The sequence below is a fragment of the Protopterus annectens genome, chromosome 6.part1 (genome assembly GCF_019279795.1).
Source record: "Protopterus annectens isolate FY-2018-M chromosome 6.part1, PAN1.0, whole genome shotgun sequence".
NCBI classification, from domain to species: Eukaryota; Metazoa; Chordata; order Ceratodontiformes; family Protopteridae; genus Protopterus; species Protopterus annectens.
Genome location: NC_056738.1, coordinates 192,649,568 through 192,671,568, shown reverse-complemented (window position 1 = coordinate 192,671,568; position 22,001 = coordinate 192,649,568). Strand labels below are relative to the sequence as shown.

Here is a 22,001-nt window from a genome sequence, read left to right as displayed (position 1 = left end):
TCTTCAAAATGAACCTTGACAATTGGATGGCAGATAGGAAATTCACCCTGGGGATCATGTCAGTCACTCTGCTAGACAGGGGTCCAGGGAAATAAATATTGTGGGAAGAAATAGCCAGGGAATTGTTATGGCTAGGCTTGTATAGGCCCTAGGGCCGATAGCCTAGTACCAACCTATGAACCTATGGAAATTACCCTTCTGTATTTTTACCATAATTATTTTCCTATTGTTGTATATCCTGTTTAACTTGGGATGGCACCAGGGTGGTTTGTTTCTGGGCTAGTCCTGGGCTTACTTCTTGTAGGTACAGCAGCTTCTATGCATCCATTGACATGGTTGTACAGAATTTATGAGACCAATTCAGCATAGACTGCTGTGTTCTTGGGGTTTGGAGGGGCAATGAATTTTGACAAACCATCACTTAGTAAAAAGTAATTTGCCTTCAAATAGTTCCTAACTCTTACTGGTTTTAGTGGGATTATGGACTTGATTTTGATTTAGAAGGAGGCAGCTTTATGGTAGGACCCTACCAGGGAGGATGAGACACCGGGGAGTTGCACCATTGTCCCATATTTGTGAGCACAAGGTCTAGTCTGTTGTATTCACTATTTGGTCAAGGGTATTTGTATTTACAAAGTCCAGAAATCAATGTGCCTGTAAATCTGAGGCTGTGAGGGATTCCCAGTATACAGAACAGCAATTAAAGTCTCCAATGAGTAGGGTGTTTGACTGGATGGTAAGTGTGTCCAGTAGGTTCAAGTATGCATTGTGAGCTTCTTGGAACATGCAGGTTGGCCTATAACTGGTTAGTATATGGTATGGGATTTTGTCTGTGGTGATCTGCACATGGAGGAACTGAAGAAAATTACTCTGTTTGAGGACCCTAGAGGTTCCTTGTTAATTATCTATATGAAGACACCTCTACTTTTAGCCCTTGACTGTGCAGCTACTGGTCTAAAAGTGTGGAAGGCATTGAAACTTTGCACTGCCAGGGTACTGTCCGTCACTTTAAACCATGTGTTAGTAACTGCATAGATGTCTATATTATTGAGTATGAAGAGTGCTTGGAGGGAGTGTATTTTTTAATTTAGACTTTGGCATTCAGCAGTAACACCTTGAGTTTTAATTGGGTTGACTTTGCTATGTTGGTAGATTTTTTCATTTGACATGGCCTAAAAAAAGGCTCTATTCGGTGGATAAAGTTATAGCCAGTAGATGAAAACCTAGAAGGGAAACTGCTAACACAATGGTGTATTCTGAAGAACTGCTGCAAATTGTGGCTACATGCTGTGTAGTTGCTTGAACTATGTTTACAAAGCTCATAGTGAAACATACATTTTAATACCAGCTTGTTAAGCTGTGCTGGAAAGTGATGAGCAGACTCATAAGCTTCTGTTTTTCACACCCAAGCAGTCTGCCAGAAACAGACACTGAATCCTAAGAGTTAATTATGTAAAATAATTGTCAAACCAGGTTTAAAAGAAATTGTATGACAATCATTAAAAGAATGAAAAAAATTATGAATGCTTTGACAAAGTGATATTAAATTGCTGAAAGGTTGCTTTCCAAATATATGCATACTGAATGTCTTAAGCTCTAAAAACCCAATTGGAAAAAAACACACAAAGCATATACTGAAGAATACTGCTAAAATAATTCACGGAAGCTATTAATGAGCATTGCTAAGATGTTCTGTGCTGTCAACCTACAAAAACCTACTGTAGTTTAAATAAAGTAAAACCAATAACTCGCTCAGCACTGTGGCCTCACATTTCCTATGACTTGGTAAAGCTTTTGGAAAATTTCCAAAATGTTGCTAGAATATGCCAAATGCAGAATAGTGATGTGCATAAAATGAATCAGTAACTGATATAGAGATTTTTGGAAAAATGTTATGGCAGTATGAAGTGTGTTTTATTTTCACAAACAATAGTGTACTATTAAAAAATGTTTTACTAGCTATATAAAAATATATATGTTAGGCATTACTGAAATATATGAATTGGAAATGTTGACTGCCCTATGTGCTCTAAACTAAAACATAAGCACTGTGTGAAGTGCTATAGATTCATAATATAGAAGTTCAACAGTATGGTCTTCTGAAACATTTCAAAAATACTGATGCACATATACAAATCCAGTAATATTTCTATGTCATGCTGCTATTCCTTGATTACACAGCAATTCTACTGTGGAAATGAGGTATGAAAAGGAACTGTTTTTGTTTCTTTGGGGGGGGGGTTCTCAAGAAAATGAGGGTATCTGTAATGAAAATAAAAAAAAAAACTGAGAAACAAATCCTTGAGTCCAACGCTGATAATGTTATACTGTGCAAGGTGGAATCTTAACAAACTCATAAAGGCAATTAAGAGTATGGTGTGCTGTAAAAATGAAAAATACTGCACACACAAACCAGATATATCTTGTATTTGTGAATGGTCCCATATTTGAAGGAAGTTAAAATAACTGTTTGCTAAATAATTTCTGAAGAGTGAAATACACTGTTTTGGTAAACCAGGAAATGGATAGAGTCAATGAAGAATGGCAGTATTTCAAATTTGCATTTGTGAAGACTACATAAGACATATATAGCACAGCCAGGTGTGGAAACAAGTTGGCAGTAGAATCCATAATTCCATGAAGTTATCAAAAGAAAGTAGTGCAGAAAAAGTGAGAAAAAGAAAAGTTAGACTTGGCTAAGAATACTGGCTGGCTAAAAAGAAGCTAAGAGATGACTTGCAATAGTAAAGATTAATGCATGAGAGCCTCTCTACCAGCTTCTGGAAAGAGACTCAAAATATGACACACAAAATACCTGCATCAGATTGCAAGGCAAAAACAGAAAAGTAAATAAGATAGTCATCAGACTCCATTCATAAGGGATGCCAGTAACAACTTGGTCACCAGTCCGCAGGATATCAAAGGTACTTCCAGCAGCTTCTGACAAAAGAAGACCTTGCATAAACTTTACTGCCCCATACACAGCCTATTATGAAATTGGAAGAAGAGCTCCCCCTATAAGAAGTAAGAACAGTGTTAATGAAAATGAAACCAGGGAAAGCAGCAGGCTCAGATGAGGCCACAGTAGATGATTATCAGTATGTTAGATGAGTTTAGGAGAAATTATTGTAAGAGTAATCACAGCAGTATTGACAAAAGGCATATCTCAGATGACTGGAGAATAAGGGTGATTCATATATGCACACACATAGTAGTTGAAAGTAAGATGGCAGACGGGTAGTTTAGATTCAGATCAGGATACAGCACAAGTGACCCAATGTTTGCAATGAAAGAGACAGAAGAGAAGAAGCTAAAGATGACTAAAAGTCCAACGACATTCCTAGACTTGGATAAATCATATGATAAGGTATCAAGAAAGCTGATTTGGGCAGAGTGCAATAGTCTGAAGTCCCAGAAATATTGGTAGAATTAGTGCAGACTATGTAGAAGGACCCAGTGACACAAGTATAAACAATGTTTGGGATCACAGTGGGGTTCCTAGTGGGAATGGGTTTCCATCAGGGTTCAGCTCTGAGCCTACTGCTTTTCACAATAGTATTTTACTACCTTAGCAAACAAGCTGGAGGGAATGCATCAGCAAAGCTTCCATATGCAGACAATGTGGCATTACTAGCAGAATCTGAAAAGGAACTTCAGCAAATGATAGGGCCATGGAATGCAAAACTGAAAGCGTACAGGCTGAAAATGAGAACACACAAGACAGTTGAGGGAAATTACAAAAAAAATGAAAATTGAAAAAGAAGGGAAAATAGTTGGGACAGGTCAAAAGCTTCATGTATCTGGGTGTGATGGTTGAGGAGAACAGAAGTTTGAATGAGGAGGTCGAAGGTAGAATCTAGCCAATGGGCACAGAGAATTACGGGATAATGTGCGACAGAAGAATGTCAAAGAAGCTAAAAGTATGGCGTACAAAACAGTGGTGCAACTAGTACTTGTGTAACTACTACAGAAACTTGAGTAGTGAAGGCAGAACAGCTGAAGAATCTAGAGATGATGAGCATGAAGTACTTGACACAAGTAGTAGAATGTACCCTATGGGACAGATAAAGGAATAATGACATTAGAGCAGAAATGAAAGTAGCTCCAATTGCAAAGAAATCAAAGAAAACAGATTACAGAGGTTAGGGCAGAAGTTGATTTGGTGAAGAAGATTTGGGAGACTCAAGATGTCAAGAGGAAACAAGGATCCTCAGCAAAGAACTGAAGTAAAGGTGGTAGAAGAATTGCACTGAATAGAGAAAGGGGGCAACATTTGATGTGACACCTGAACTACATACAAAATTAGTAAAATGGGGGGTTTAGGATAATGATGATGACACTATTTTGGTATGCATTGCACTGTGTTTCTCCCCGGGCCTCCTCTGAAAATTGGCTTCGTTCCAAGTCAGACTTTCCCGGTTAACAAATGTTAAATAAAAATAAAAATAAAATAAAAAAATAAATAAATATCTCTATCTATATATATATATATATATATATATATATATATATATATATATATATATATATATATATATATATATACACACACACATATATATATATATATATATATATATATATATATATATATATTTACTATCACATGTTTGACAGTACAATGCTCGAATGTACAGATGTCCAAACTAAATGTTCGGAAATCAGAACACCGAACACTGTAAATGCCGAACCGAGCATTTCAGTGAAGTCGAATGTCGAACATGTCGACTACACTGAAATGCTCCTATCTACCCAACATTCTACAACAGTCCCCCTGCACACCCCACACCCCACTACTTATATATACAAACTCTGAGATCATACTACACTGAGGAAAGTGTATACTTCCCGATCCTCTCTATAGTGTGATCCGCACTACATTGTTGAACCTTGCTATAGCGAATGTTCGCTATTGTAAGGTTCGACATTGCCATGATCGCACTTCCGGTTCTGCTACCTGAATTTCGCTCATTGGTGGATCGCACATGGTGCGATCGCCAGTGTGATAGTAAACTATATATATATATATATATATATATATATATATGTATATTCACCTGCATTCCACTAAAGGGTTTAGCTTTCAATGTATAATCAAGTTCCTTTACTTGACCTTTCCTTAGATTTTATATGCATATCTATATATATCTATCTCCAGATCTATCTATCTATATTGATATATATATATATATATATATATATATATATATATATATATATATATATATATTCTATGATGTCCCAGTAAAAATGCAGCTCTGGACCTTATGATGACGTGTTATGACATTCTGGATGGTTCTAATGTTAAGTAAGAAGAATTACAGCAGCAGGATACTTGGGACACTACGTCTGTTTCCAGGTGGAATATACTGCCACAGAGTGCCCTGTCTGGATGACTATACTGAAGAAAGATAAGCCTGTGCCACTGAGTCTGTGGGCCAGCAAGGTGGAATCTTGAACCAGGAACTTAATTTCTGTTTTGCCATTAGAAACAGAGTTTGGTAAATATTTTACCAAATATATGGGTTCATCTATGAGTTCCCAACATTCAGCTTGACTTGGGTTCATTTCACTGATTCATTGAATGAATAATAAAAAGAATAAGTGTCTTTAGAGATATGTAAGTTGCCTGCACTCTTCGTCCACCAATCTTATACATGCCAACTGCACAGTCACACAAAAAAAAAAGGAAATAAATAAATCTCTGCCAGCATATTGAAATGCTCCTATCTACCCAACATTCTACAACAGGTTTTTGCATGTTAAATAATGGCTCCCAGCTTGCAGTCATCTGCAAACTTGGTCAGCCAGAGTCCTTCCGTGTTGGCCTGGACTTCTGAGAAGTAGATGCCAAACAGGAGAGGATCCAGGACCGATCCCTGTGGGACTCCACTTGTGACTGGTCGGCAGTTTGACTTGGAGTCCACTGCTTTCACGCTGTGGGTTCTATCTGTGAGCCAATTTGCAACCTACCTAATGATATAGGGGTGGATGCCTAGTTTGGTGAGTTTATCAATAATTCCTGAGAGAGGGATGATATCAGGCTGTATGAACTGCCTTACCCTCATCCACAGCTCTGGTGTCTGACTCAAAGAAGTCAACCAGGTTGATCAGGCATGACCTACCTTTCACAAAATCAAATTGCATGGGATCTAGAGTTTGGAGATTCCCTATATCCTTGTTAATTATGTCCATGATGATGCACTCCATAGCATTACATATCAGACTCATCAGGCTAATGGGGCGATAATTCCCAGGGTCTGTAGTGGCTCCCCCTTTATGGAGAGGGATGACTGTAGCAGTGCGCCATTTGGTAGGGACAAAGCCATATATTTTTGATAAGCTATTTTTTCTAACCCTAAAAAATCATTTGCTCTTGCTTTCTTGAATATAAATCATATGCTGCTTTGCAGTCTGTCATATTATAATGGTCATAAAAGTCTTTTAGTGGTTTCTACAAGTACAGGATTATATCTCTGAAAACATCTGAATATTCAGGCATCACTGCACTTATGTTGTGTTGTTAGGTACAGAGGTAATGAGCAACTGCATTTTGAATTTTTTCTGTTATTTTTTTTTTGCAACATTGAAAACTGTTTTAATTTCTAATATTATTGTATACCCTTATTTTTTTTCAGTACTTTGTAGAACCTTTGCACCAGTTTGTTCATAGGTGGTTCATAGGTGTGTACTAGGCTAATGGCCCTGGGGCCTTTAAAAGCATAGCCATAGGATTACCCTGGCATAGTGCCACCCAACCTTAGTTCCCAGTGTCTTTGTCGAGTACAGCCACTGGTGTTATCCCCGGGGTGAATTTTCTGTTTCCCATCCACTCATCAAGATAAACCACATACATACACTAAACAAAACCCTACCTCTAACCCTAAACTAAACCCTACTTCTAACCCTACACTAAATCTTTCATATACCACCAAGCATGCACTTAACTTAACCCGCACCCTAACCCTAAGGTCCAAAACTATCGCACACTTACCTTAAAAAGCTATACCCAAACAAACTAAATAATTCACACGCATACACTTAATAAAACCCTACTTCTAACCCTACACTAAATCTAACATACATTACCATCTATGCACTTACCTTAACCCGCACCCTAACCCTAAGGTCCGTAACTATCGCACACTTACCTTACGGAGCTATACCGCAGTAGGGCCAACCATGACAAATCGACGTTCTGAATTTCGCACTTCAGGATGATCAATGTTTTTGCAGTTCGATGAAGAAGTGTTGGCGTTTAGGTGTTCTGGTAAGTAAACTTTCGATATTTTGATATAGACCCAGCATTTCTAACAGATCTGGGTCAGACATGGCTTTGTAAGTCAAGCAGAGATCGCCTCTAAGTAGGCAATATGAGACAGAGAATAGTTAGAGATTTTTGAGTTGTGAAAATTTTATATATATATATATATATATATATATATATATATATATATATATATATGCAAATGGAGAAACTGCAGCACAGCTATCTGGAATTTTGTAAATAATTGTATGTCATTTGTGAATATCAACATGATTTACAGAAGATGCTTGTGTTACAACTGTATTAGAACTGTGTCATGTGTATATCAGACTGCTTTGTACAGATTAGTATGTTAAAAAGGTTTTTTGCAAAGTGCTGTTTGAAATGTAACCACAGTGTCACTTAGTGGAATAGAACAGAAATGTACATACACTATTGTATCTGTTTAAATGTATATATTTTAACAATGGACACTGGAATACAGGAGGTTAACATCAGAAAAATAGCTGAAATTAAATTACTTTATGGCTACACAATAAAAGATGGTATCTTTCAGTTTCAAGGTAGCTAAAGACATAATGTCTGTACTAGGGAGCTATCTGTATTGTCTTTGGAGTGAACTAATTACTGCCTCTGAAAGCATGAAGGAATGTAATTGTTTTATAACTTCCAGCATCTGAGGTCTATGTATTTTCACAGGTAGATGTTAAATACTGCCAGCTATTTTTCTTTATTTATCTGAGACTGTCCTGCAATGTTGTTTTAAATATTTCCTGTGGTTTTGAACTCTGATGTCACTGTGAATATATACTGATTTTTTTCTTTTATTATTTATTATTAATTCATTATTAAATATATTTAAACCTTTCATCGTGGCTGATATGTCTAGAGATATTTAAGTTCTGAGACTACTTGCATATTTATTTGGTGACACTAGTGGGCCACTCCTAATAGCCTTGCTCTTGGTAAAACTACCATTTGTATTAATATTAATATTACACATTAAGACTGGACATTCTTTGATAAAGGCCTTAAAGTATCTGATAAAGAGTTGGCTGGTATCAGTGATAACTGCCTTGTAGTCTGGGCAAAAGGGGGCATAGCTAGTAAACCTGTGCCAGCCTTTTCCAGGTGTGTGTGTGTGTGTGTGTGTGTGTGTGTGTGTGTGTGTGTGTGTGTGTGTGTGTGTGTGTGTGTGTGTGTAAATCAAACCTCAAAGGGTGTGTGTATGTTTGTGTGTGTGTCAGCTACTTAGGCAGGGATACGAAGCACTGGTTGGATGGAGAGGGAGCTGGAGGTATTGGCTTGGCCACTCAGCTGAGATCTAAACTCTATATTGTGCCAGTGGGAAGTCTTACTGGAGATCTGGAGAAAGAGGGAGAAACCAGCCTCAGACTGACTGTAGTCTCTGTGTGCTCTTAAGGGAAACTGTAATTTAGTGTGTGTGTGTATTTGTTATCTTTCCCTATATGGACGCCCCTCACTGGTGTTAGTGGTGAAGATGGAGGCTCCTTGATTACTGGTCCAGTGATGGGCCGTCACACCCTGTACAAAAGTAACTTTGCTATCTGACTCTAGTTACTGTGTACATAACATTTAACCTGAAAATTGGTTTTGCAATGCAGTGTATCTTACTTGTTTGATTATACATGTTTAATTCATTTTTCCTTTGCTTTGTCCATTTAATTTTCTATTGTATTTTGCTGTACCCAGGCAGTGATTAAAATGGCCCATTTCGATCAGTCCACTACTGTACCTGACAAACTTAATACCATAAATAAATAGTTATGACTGGAATATATGCTGCATTTTCATATTTATTATGATTAATTGTATGACATATATTTGATTTGCAATGAATCACTGCAACAATGTTAAAATTTGCAAAACATCATACTGACATTTCATAAAACACAAATCATCCCTCAATACTCGTTAAGAATTGTTTTTGCAGTGGGGTCCAGCCCCCCACTGCACCCTCTAATGTTCAGGCAAACATCCATATGCCTGATCCCCTCTCTCTCTGTCTTTATAAACACACACACACACACAAACACACTCACATGTATATATATATATATATATATATATATATATAAATATATATATATATATATATATATAGATACATATATGTGTGTGTGTGTGTGTGTGTGTGTATATATATATATATATATATATATATATATATATATATATATATAGTGTGTGTGTGTATGTGTGTGTGTGTATATATATATATATATATATATATATATATATATATATAAAAAATATATATACAGATTTACTCATTTTAGTCAAGTAACCCATATGTAGACCTCTGAAATGTCAACCCCAAAACGTCAACAAACCAAACATTGACATATTACAGCACAAGCACCCTGTAAGACTCCTTGGTGATTATATATACCAAATTTTCCCCTACAGAGGTATTTTTGATCCCACATACTTGTTGACCATCTGCATATATCGATCAACTGCATGGGAATAAATAGCTGCCGACAAACCGGCATTTAGACCAAATGCAGGGCACTCATATGTATATATGCATAAAGATATATATATATATATATATATATATATATATATATATATATATATATATATATATATATATATACACACACACACACACATATATGGATTCACTTTACATGCTCGATTTTTTAAAACATTGAAATTCATATGGCCGAGACCATATAATCGATGCTTTAAAACATCGGACCTGTAAAGTAAACACAAAAACAACACAACATTTTTTTTCTAGGACGTTTTTTAAATATACCAACTCCAAAATCGCACTACAGCGAGGAAAAGGGAAAATTACCCCTTCCGCACCGTATGGTGATCTCCTCTTTACAGGTTCAATGTTTTAAAACATCTATTATATGGTCTCAGCCATATGAATTTTGATGTTTTAAAACATCAAGCATATAAAGTGAATCCATACAAATACATATATAGATGTGCTTCTAATTTTTGAACTTTCAAAATGTGGATTTTCTTATGGGCGAGACCATAAGATCGAAGTTTTGGAACATCGAAAGTTAAATAACAAAAAAAAAGTAAAAACAAAAAAAATCTTTGTTTTTTTTTTACAATTTTGCAGCCGCCACACCCTCTGCTAATTAAATATATAAACTCTGAGATCACACTACAGAGAGGAAAATGGTAAATATACCATTACGTACTGTACAGCGATCTCCATTTAAATGGTTCATAGTTTCAAAACTTTGATCTTATGGCCTTGGGTAGTGTCCCAAAGCTGCTTTACTAGGGAGATTGGAAGGAATTGGAAATTTGAAATTTAGAAGTAGACCCATTAGAATTTTAAGGTCACGCAAAGTTTGAGAAAAGATGAAAAACAAAAATGGAATTCACACTTTCCCTCTTTTCTGAGTACTGCAAAACTATCAAAAAAAGTTCAGCATCTGCAAAAGTGCCATTCCTAATACACTGCTTACCACATTCCTGCTGTCAACAGTACATTTTGTTATCTAAATATCTAGTGCAAGTGAGGGGAAGCCCCTCATACTACCACCACCCCGATGCAGGGAATTTTACACCTGAACTCTCTTAATGTAACCTTATGGTTCCACACTGAACTCAGGTATGCATTAGATGTAAGAGTGTTATACGATGCTTGCAAGTACCACACTGTTTTTGCAGACGTCAAGGCCAAGGACTTATAAAGTATGACTGCATTCTCATTATCTACATTACACGCATTAAGTCGCTCCTGAAAATAATACCGTCGTCTAATACAACTGGATCTGTGTGGAATTCTCATGGTGAAAAGAGAGAACGAGCACTTTGTTTTACTGTGCTGATGTTTTAAATGTATGCAAGTCAGTTTCGTTCACTGAATGCAATCCCAATTGGAAACAAAGTTATCAACATGTCTCTGTGCAAGTGACTCTGCCCTGAACCTCTGTTGTAACTATAATCATTCTAGGTCAATGCAAGGCAGGTGCAAGGAGAAATTCACTTATGGCAATCCATCTGTCGGAATGAACATGTAGATTGATGATTTGATTGAAAATGCTATATACCACATATTTGTCTAGTGAAAAAGTAAATGGCTATCATGTCGGTGCTACTAGTAAGAAGGGCTATAGCGCCACAGCTAAGAATGTTTTACCCAGCCATTGCTATTGATATTAATGGCATTAATAAGCACATAACTTTTCTTACGTAAGAGCGGCCATGCTCTCTAACAAGTGTTATATTGCATACAACTTTTTGCAACAATTAGTATTCATAATTAACCTTTGATCTGAAGCATGCATAAAAGAAATGTATGTTAAAAATATGAGCTTTAGCTGTAAACCTACCAGCGTCTCCATCTGAAAGAGCTTTTTATTCAGTTCATGTATTTTCTCACTCCTCATTTCAATCACAAAGTGCAGGCTCTCCAACTCTTGTTCCCAAAATGGGCTTGGACTTCCATAATCCTGTAGGAAATATTCACATTAGAATCTTTCAATAACACTGATATTAGGAGCACTGGGTCTGTCATAGTGACTGAAAGTTCTTTACTGGTCATATATAAGATGCACTTACAGCAATATAAACTACTTAAGTTCACATGTTCTTAGGTGTTTACTAGGCTAACAACCACAAGGGCCTTTTTATGCCTAGCCATGCATCCCAAATCTCTGACAAGTTCTGATACCCTTGATAAGTGTAAGCAGGGGCTTGTGAGATGAAACATTTATAAGCAGGGGCCTAGGATATGAACCATTTACTGGCTGTCTGTATTTATTAGCTGCCTGTGTTCATTAGAGACATGTGCTAAATAAGGAATGAATTTCTCATTCCCCATCCAACTGTCCAAGTTACATTTGAATTGGGTTAGGGAGGAACTCTACTTCACATGGTGGGGAGCTGGTCCAGAGATGGGGTAGTCTCTGGGATACAAACCTGTCTCTCCAGCAGATCCTATTTATATCACACTCAAGGTTTAAGTCTTTAAAATGGGTAATTCTGGTGCTGATTATTGTGCAGATATGCAGGACTTCCATTAGAGTGGGGTCTGACAGTGTCTTGTATGCCAGACATAGATCTCTTCCCAACAGCCTGTACAAGACAGAATGCAGGGATAGGGCCTTGAAGCAGTCTGCACAGGACATGTTACTTACATCCTGTATTCTTTTAATAAGGAACCTCGGTGGACATTCCAGTTGTTGGATATGCCTGGTTAGGTACATACCAAAAGCGGCATTGTACTCAAAGCTATCTAGCAAAACTATCTTTGCTTTCAGCAATCTTACCAAGTTCTAAATGTACACATAAAAAATGACTGCAATGTAAATATGCTTAACCTAGCAAGTACGAGCATTTCATCTGGTCTAACTCATGTGAATTTTGAAGTTGTTCATTCCAAAATCATTCAAGTCACTGCTGCCCAAGCATTATTCCTTGAGGGACTGCTTACTCATATGTTTGAGTTCATATATATATATATATATATATATATATATATATATATATATATATATGTGTGTGTGTGTGTGTGTGTGTGTGTGTGTGTAAATATATGTACACACACACACACACACACACACATATATATATATATATATATATATATATATATATATATATATATATATATATATATATATACATACATACAAATCTATACATACAAATTTATAACCTTAATAATGCATGCTAACCCTAACCGTTCCTGTAACCCTAACTCTGCACCTTACAATATAAAAATCCTTTCCATAACACTGCCACTAATCAGACATATTATATCAGAATATATTGTGAGGCTTAGTTATTAGAGTAGAAAAGCATTTGGCTGCATACTTACTTTCCTTCAAAAATGACAGTGAAATTAAACCACCTGGTTTCCAAGTGGAATTGCTATAAACTACAAGAATTCCCTGAACAAAACCACATATGCACAATAGATACCACAATTTAATAACACAGAACTACAGATATGTTGCCTCAAAATTACTAATTTGAAAACATTTTGTTGAACAGCCATATATTTCCCACTAGGTAATACCATTACCACTGTGGAAACTATTCTGTGCTGGATATCCCACCATATAGAACAGGAAACCAAGCTAAGAGACTTGAATACAGACTGGTAGCTTATAAATAGCAACACTTCATCTGATTCCATAAACCTATATGGCTTTACTAAAGTCCACAAAAGCAGTGGTAGTCAATCAATCTTAGACTTCTTACAAATAGACCCAACAAATTTAGGACATCATGTACCCTTCCAGATAGCCTAAGTGAAAATCTCCCTACTCACACAGTCAGGAGTTACAATATTCAAGATAAACATATAAATCACAACCAAATTTGTAACTCAGCAAACTTTGACAGAGACACTTTTATTAAAACTTTGATAGAATATAACTTTAAAATACTAAAATCTATGCCCCTGGACTCTGCTGTCACACAGTTCAACCACATTTTCTTAAATGTTCTCAATAACTTTGCCCCCTTATGTACCAAAAAAGTCAAATCCCATCCTGCATCATGATTAACAAAGGTTAGAAATTAATGCTGCAGCATGGCAAGGCCTGGAATCAGTGGCATAAAAACAGAACACTAAATACATTTCAACTTTTTAGGCACCTAAGGAATCAGACAAAATAGAAAATGTGACATTCAGATCTATGACAGCCTCTAAAATAAACATCAAAACAAACCAAAACTCTTGTGGTTATCCATAAACAATTTTTTACATCTAGGCCAAACTACCCCTACATCCAGTAATTCTACTGATTCAATTCCAATACAGTCTAACAACTATTCTATATGGACAACAATATTCCTCACAAGCATTAATACTTTCACTTCTCTCTCAGTACCTGGAACTTCTGCTAAATATCCCCAGGAAATTACTTCAGTCCAATACCTACCTCCACTATTAAGATACTCCTAAATAAAATAAAACCAATCATCCTAGTGACTGTCCATCTCTCATAGGCTATTTAAAAATGTCTGCAGATGCAACTTCTTTTTCATTCTTTATATTAGTAAATAGATTTATATCCAAAAAATATGTTCCTTCCATCTGGAAATAACTCTTTAGTAGTATCTTTACACAAAGGCAGCACACTTACAGAGTTTAATAAGTGCAGGCCCATTGCAACCTCCTATCAAAAATACTTGAATATATTTATGTTCAGCTTCTACATCACCTAAATTCAAATAATCTTCTCTTTGAAACACAGCATGGTTTCAGACACCAACACAGTACAAGCACTGACCTCCTTCGCCTCACCAACACTATAAACCAACATAGGAACAATGGTATACTAGTGTCAACTGTCTTCCTTGACATATGCAAAGCTTTTCACATTGTATCACACTTACATCTATTCACTGAGCTCTCTTCTATAGGAATCTCTCACCCCTTTCTTACATGGTTCATTAGTTATCTGGAAGGCAATAAGCAGTCAAAAGGCAGCAGGTCCTCCCTTTGTCGCTCGTAGTTACCATAGGTGTCCCTCAGATCTCTAAAGTATGACCCCTTCTCTTCAACATTATTATAAACAAGCTTAACACTGCCGTAGACCTACCAAATATAGTGCAATACACAGGTGATTCGACTTTAATATGTACAGCCCCCACAGTATCCAAACTCCAAGAAATCACACAAATTTCTTCCGCTTTAATTGAAACTTTTCCGAAAAATTCAACTCTGCTTCTCAATCCCAATAAAACAAAACTGATTCTCTTCACCCCCAAATCATGGTCTCAGTCAAAAGCTAGTTTTAATTTTTACATCTGAAAATAATACCAAAATCAAGGTGGTACCACATACTAAATTACTGGGCATTGTAGTAGACGGCAATTTTAAATTTGTTCTAAATATTCTTAAAACAATTAAAAAGAGTCACCAAAAACTGGGGTCCCTTTACAGGTCCAAACAGTACCTTACAGACAAAACAAGAAAAACCTAGCCTTATCTTATTTGCTTACAACCCTCTTATATGCCTCACCTACCATTACAAACCTAAGCTCTGCACTAAAACCCAAACTAGCCTCCAACACTGCTCACTGAACTCAGCACTGCCAAGCCTTAAAACAGTTAAACTGGTAGAGCTTAAAATCTACCTAACATACTCTCAGCTAGTTACAGCATATAAGCTGATATCCTGAAAAATGCCCTGTATTAAAAAAATAAATGACTGCCCTGCACCCCTAAAATAAGCCTCTGTTCAGGAGCGAAATTTCTACTAAGCAGTAGTAAGACAAATAATTCAACAGGGACTTGCTATACTCCTGTAATATCTTCAAACTATGGAACACCATCCCTACACAAGAGAAAATGAGTAACCAGGCTATAAAATCCAACTCAAACAATACCTTACCCAGTCTGGGCCACGCTCATCAAAAGGTAGATACCATGAAAACACAAACTTTTTACTACATATCCCTATCTTTTTTGCATCCTGTATTTGAATCAATGCACTCCTAACAACTTCCCCTCCTGCACTTGAATCAATCCATCCATTTTCATAATCTTCTTAAACAAGTCTTCTTAACTTTTTCTTTCTCTAACTGCATCCTTACTGCCTGCTGCAGATTCCATCAATGAAGGAGTTTCTAATTTAGAACCCAAGTTCACCTTTTGGTAGCTGGCATAATCCTACTATAACCTCATTGTGCATATCAGTGCTTCACATACACACATATGCATGCACACGCACACATACACACCCACTAAAAGTGGCTATAATCAGCTGCTTAGTAAGCCAAGTCCATGTCCCTAGTATGTGCTGCAGTATTATTGCCAGTGAGCCTCCACTTACTGACTGTGGAATACAACACACACACACACACACACACACACACACACACACACACACACACACACACACACACACACACACACACGCACGCGCACACACACACACACACACACACACACACACACACACACACACACACACACACAGGCACATATAGGCACATACACTAATGAGTGTTACCCTTGCCATCTTGGCAAGCTGCATCACTGGTATGAGTCTCCGTTCACTGGCTACAGAATGTAGACAGTGACAAAACTTCCAGCTACACCATTTTAGGTACGGGCAGCCTAGACAGAACTAATCTTATACCATGCTCTCTCACTCAAATGGTGTTACCAGTGTCCTCCAATACAATACTCAGATGATGTTATCAGGGTCTTTCAATACAATACAATATAATACAATACTAATATCGCCCCTGGATAATTTTATAACTTACTTCTCAGCTATACTCTTCAATGTATTTTCTGAACTTTTACAAACTTTTCTGTACTGAAATATAAGAACGCTAAAGTTCTTTAAAATGTTTTCCCTGCTGTTACATAAATTCATTTACATACTGCAATAATTTAAAGCTAACCAGAACTGTATAGACTTATACATATTGATGTATAAACTTTACTGTATATTTACCTGTCTTGTAACTATGTTTACCTTTTTGAGAAATGTTAACTTTTGTTTTTCTGAGAACTGTCTGAAATTCACCTGTTAATATAAATGCACTCTGATGGAGCTTTTCTCCCAGGGGCCTCCACTGAAAATGGGCTCTACCAAGTTGGTCTTTCTGGTCAACAAAGGAAAATAAACAAAATAAATAAATAAATACAAAGAAATTGCATGTTGTTTGTTTGCTTTCTTTTGTGATCAATTTATTTTCAATTATGTCATTTTTTCATTATGCTGATTTTCAAAACTCCAGCATCAATGAACTGAGAGTCGATATTTGTGTACTTCAGTAAATCAATACACTCGAAGCAGGGCACGTCTCCTAGTTCCAAAAAAATCAGTCATCACCAACAGTATTCATTTTTTAAAATTTTGATTACCAAACAGTTGAGGCACTTCACTGCATAGTACTGTATGGATATAGTTTCAGTTATTTAATTCATTACTGCATTAATTTGCTGACTGTCGTACTGTTCAGTATAACAAATTACCAATTGAAATTACACATTTTTTGTCTCCCCAACCTGCAGCTGACCATTATTTGAAACCAGCTTCTGTCCTTGTTCACTGTGTCTAGTGGGCCCACCTTAATCTGCCCATGCTCTTCCTGAATGGTGGTGCTGTATCATGCTGCTGAAGAGTCTGCCCTAACCCCATCCCACCCTGCAGCAGCCTTGCAAGCTCTGCAACTGCTGCTGACAGAAGGTGTAGGCATGCTCCCCCTCGTGCAATTGCCCATTCAAGTGTTAAACTGCTTGCAGCATGGTGCTCTCCCACCTCTTCTTAATGCTTCTACTGAAATGAGCCTAGGCAGCCTCTGTCCTCGCAGAATGTGTGAGCTGCCATCAGCCTCTAAAGTCCATTCTCCCATCTGACCTGAGCCTCCTGCACCTGACGCATGTGGAACATGTCATACTATTACCTTAATATTTTTCTTGTATTCTTTGCTCAGTATTGATTCTTCAACTTTTTTTATTTTTGTTTTGAATGCATTTAGCTGAGAAGTTAAATCTTCTATCTTTTCCTAGAAGAGAAAGAAAAATAATCATTTGTAAATATATTTTATGGATATTATAACAAAATATTACTTTGCATAGCCACAAGGTGAAGCTGTTAACATGCATAAACTATGCATGTCAGATGACAGAATACATTTCACAGGCAATGTTCTACAAATACTGATATTCAGAATATTTACCTTTATAAGTCAATGTCGCTTTCTTTATCACTCCATGACACATACTTTACTTTGTTGCAAACCACCTCACTCTCTTTTTCCACTTCTTTTTCTGCTTTTCATCTAGTCAAAGGTAAATACACCTCTAGATTAGTTAAACAGCATGATTCCCTTGAATTACTTCAGGTGCAACTGACTGAAGGTAAGACCCCTCTTCAGGTCATTGCCAGCTACAGGACTCCCTCCATGTATCAGGACATCCACTTAGCCTACTTGGATCTACTTGAGTCAGTCAAGATACGACCATACACCCTGGTTTTGGGTGACTTTAATTAACCATCCATTGACAGGGTAAATTATACGTGTTCTAACTCACTTGCCCAAAGGCTCCGGGACTTTGTTAACTCCAATGGTCAAGACTAGCTGGTTGACACACCTACAAGGGGCTCAAACATCCTGGATCTGGTGCTCACCAACATGGGGGACCACTGCACCTCCTCCAGTGTGTGGCCATCCGTGGTGAGATTTAAACACAAATCAGTACTATAACACAAGACATCCCCCCACCCCCTTAGCAACAACTAGACTAAAAAACTTCTCTGAGGCCAATTACAACCTCTTACATGACAGCATTAATAGCTTCATAGCTCCCCCCCCACTGATGGAACAGACACCTATGCTGAGTTATACACCAATGCTTTATATGAGCACCTGTAGAATCGTAATGACTGTGCTGTATCTGATGGAACAAAAGCAAGATCTTCGAGGAAAAGTAAACCTGCCTGGTAGACAACTGCCATTAATAGGCTATACTATAAGATAAATAAATTGCTGTCTAAGAGTGGGAAGGAACGGTCTCAAAACTGGAAAAACTCCCTCCTCAAATTAAACAAGCAAATAAGACTCCTAGTGAAGTCTTCTAAAGCTAATTATGAATCCAAATTAGCTTCCCTAACTAAGGATAACAACAAGGCATTCTTTAGTTACATCTGTAACTCAAAGGCCCAGATTTGCGCTGAACTCATAGTTAATGGTACTACATATACAGAACCTGTGGATATAACAAACCTGCTGGCTGACAGGTTCATTGAAAATTTCACTCCTCTGTCCCTGCCACATATACTGCAAAGCATCCCTAACACCTGTCCCCCACCTAGTAGCTCTGAGGAGCAGGTCTTAAATGCCTTTTCCAAGGCCAAAAATACAGCCTCTATAGGACCAGCAACAGTCCGGGATGTGTTCTACACAGGTTAAAACAGGAATTATCATCACCACTGGACACGCTTTTCAAACACAGCCTAAGCATTGGCTTCATCCCAATGGAATCGAAAAAAGCTACCATCATCCCTTTGCACAAAGGACCCTGGGAACTATAGACCCATTAGCCTGACCAGCCTCATCTGCAAGGACAGGGAACAAATCATCACCGATCTTATCAACAAAGATACAGGAAATCTCCAAATGCTTGACCCCACCCAGTTTGATTTTGTCAAGGGGAGATCATGCCTGTTAAACATGGCTGACTTCTTCGAGACAGTCACCAAAGCCGTAGACGAGGGCAAATCTGTGCATACAGCCTACCTAGTCTTAGCCAAGGCCTTTGGCACAATCCCCCACTCAGGCATCATTGATAAACTCACCCAGCTGGGTATCAACCCATATGTTGTCAGGTGGGTTGCAAACTGGCTTACTGATAAAACTCATACAGTCAAAATTGGGGACTCCACCTCCTATAGCAGATCCATAACCAGTGGTGCTCCACGGGGATCGGTTTTAGGACCCCTACTGTTCGGAATCTATTTCTCTGAAGTACAGACTAAAATTAAAGGACTGTGTCTGTAAACATTTGCTGATGACTGCAAACTGGGAGCAATAATTAAAACCTCGAGCAATGACAACATCCTTCAAGAAGGTCTTATGCCGGCTAATGACTGGTGCCAAAATCATGGTCTTAAACTTAATGCAAAAAAATGTATTATCATCCCGTTTGACAAGGGTGATGTTTCTGCAAACTACCACATTAATAGCAATACCCTAAGCACACAGTCAGTGGTGAGAGATCTGGGCACACAGGTCGACAGCAACCTTAACTTCAACCACCATGTCTCCAAAGTGGTAAGAAATGCATTTTATATTGCTCATCTTATACGTAAGGGCATTGTCTCCAGATAAAAAGAGGTTATAACCCCCCTGTACTCTTACTTCATCAGGCTAATAATAGAGTACAACACTCCCTTTGGTATGTTCCTTTCCAAACACCTGCAGCAACTGATAAGACCACAAAGGTTCCTTACAAAGAAAATTCAGGGTCTTCAAGATCTATCTTATGCATCTAGATTGAAACCATTGTCACTCTTTATACTGTGTCGTACAGACTGCTCAGAGGGTGACCTGTGCCTTGCATAAAGAGCAATCTCTGACCCAGGTTTAATGAAAATGCTGCACACTCACAAGTCAAATGACACATAGGTCATTTGCTCACACGACCTTAACCTGGTATGTGACACCAACAGAACTTGCTGTAGAGAAAGATTTGTCTCACAGAGGTTGCCCCACCTTTGGAACAAGCTTCCTATTCATGTTAAACAAAACCGCTCATTGGCCCTATTTACACATAATTTGGACAATTGGATGCGTAACCCTGGATGGGTAATCAGAAATTCACCCCGGAGGTTCCACCTGTGCCCCACTTGGACAAGGCAGTAAGTGCTGACTTTAGTGTCTGCTTGAACCAAACACCCTTAGGAACACAGGCTGAACTTAGCTAGGCATGTAAGGGCCTTGGGGCCATTAGTCTAGTAACATCCTATGATCCTATGATCCAAATCAGAACACTGGACATTATACAGTTCTGAGTGCCTGTCCATTTGGTATTTATTGTCATCAAGCCCTACCTCAGTTTTAGTCCAAAGCTATTACAAAACCACTCAAAACAAACATAGCGGTTCTGCAAGAAGCCATTCTTATTTGTGTTATAAAATCTGGTCAATTCATCAAAGCAGAACTCAAGACCTACCTCAGATTTTGTCCAAAGCTATTACACACCTCTCAAAACAAACACAATGGTTCTGCAAGAAGCCATTCTTATTTCTGTATATCGTATTTCTGCATGTTAATCACTGAAATATCTTAGTGCAATACACCTAAATGTGAAAGGCTGCAAGCACATCACTGAGCCAAACTCCTGCTGTCCCCCTACATTCTCTGTTTTTCCCCAAGTAGCTGCTCTATCCTAGCACTAATCTCCATACTATTATCCCCCTTTTGGGCTGGTGTTTTCTGTTATCAGTAGCTAGTCCCACTCAGGGTACCTATGTTTACTACATCAACTGTACTCCTGTGCTGAGCACTAGTTTTACATGTATTCTCTCACTCCATTTATCCTAGTAATCACCACCTCCTCTCATTTGTCCCATAGACCAAGGTTTGAGAAGTTTACTTAGTTGACCTGGCCACTAACAATATTTCCTCAAAGCGGAGTGCGCATCCTGCCATTCCCTTCCCTCGAATCCATCCCTTCTTATACTATTACTCTTCTCCTGCCAAAACTTGTACCATTAATCAGCTTGTCATCACTTTGCCTTCTTTGAATGATTGTTTTCTGTGCTCATTCCCCCGCTACAATCTGGTGCTTTGAACTACAGTCTTGAACACACATTACACTTCCTGCCCATTGTATAAGCGAATTACTTTCATTATTCACTCCCAGAATGCTTTGCTACATTTAAAATTCACCTCTGGGTTCTGCACCATCTTTCTGTCTCACCAAACTCTTCTCCCCCTTCCATAACACGCCCAGTGATGTGCAAGAGCTGTTTATCAGGTTTTATGTGGATTTTATTGTGAATTTAAATAAAGTCTAAAGTACTGCAAACTATTTTTATTGCGACAGGTGTGCAAGTGCTGTTTATCAGGATTTATGTGGAGTTTATCTGAAATTAAACAAAATGTATGATATTTCAGACTGTTTTTATTGCAACTTCACCTACCACTGGTACTTATTTGGTTCCCTGTGGATAATTTTAATGAAGGTAAACATTGAGCTGCAGTAAACTGTTCCGGTACTGGGAAATGCAGCTAGTTCAAATATCGT

General features: G+C 37.7%; 1 protein-coding gene across 1 annotated transcript in view; it reads right to left on the bottom strand.

Annotated features, from left to right (window-relative positions):
* The window catches only part of CCDC69 (coiled-coil domain containing 69), a 931,420-nt gene that overhangs the window by 90,914 nt on the left and 818,505 nt on the right, over positions 1-22,001 (bottom strand). Inside the window, exons 6-7 of the mRNA XM_044075644.1 lie at positions 17,654-17,755; positions 11,605-11,724 (exon numbers count right to left, since the gene is read on the bottom strand). Coding sequence (XP_043931579.1) covers positions 11,605-11,724; positions 17,654-17,755 — 222 coding nt within the window. The remainder of the gene's footprint in view (positions 1-11,604; positions 11,725-17,653; positions 17,756-22,001) is intronic.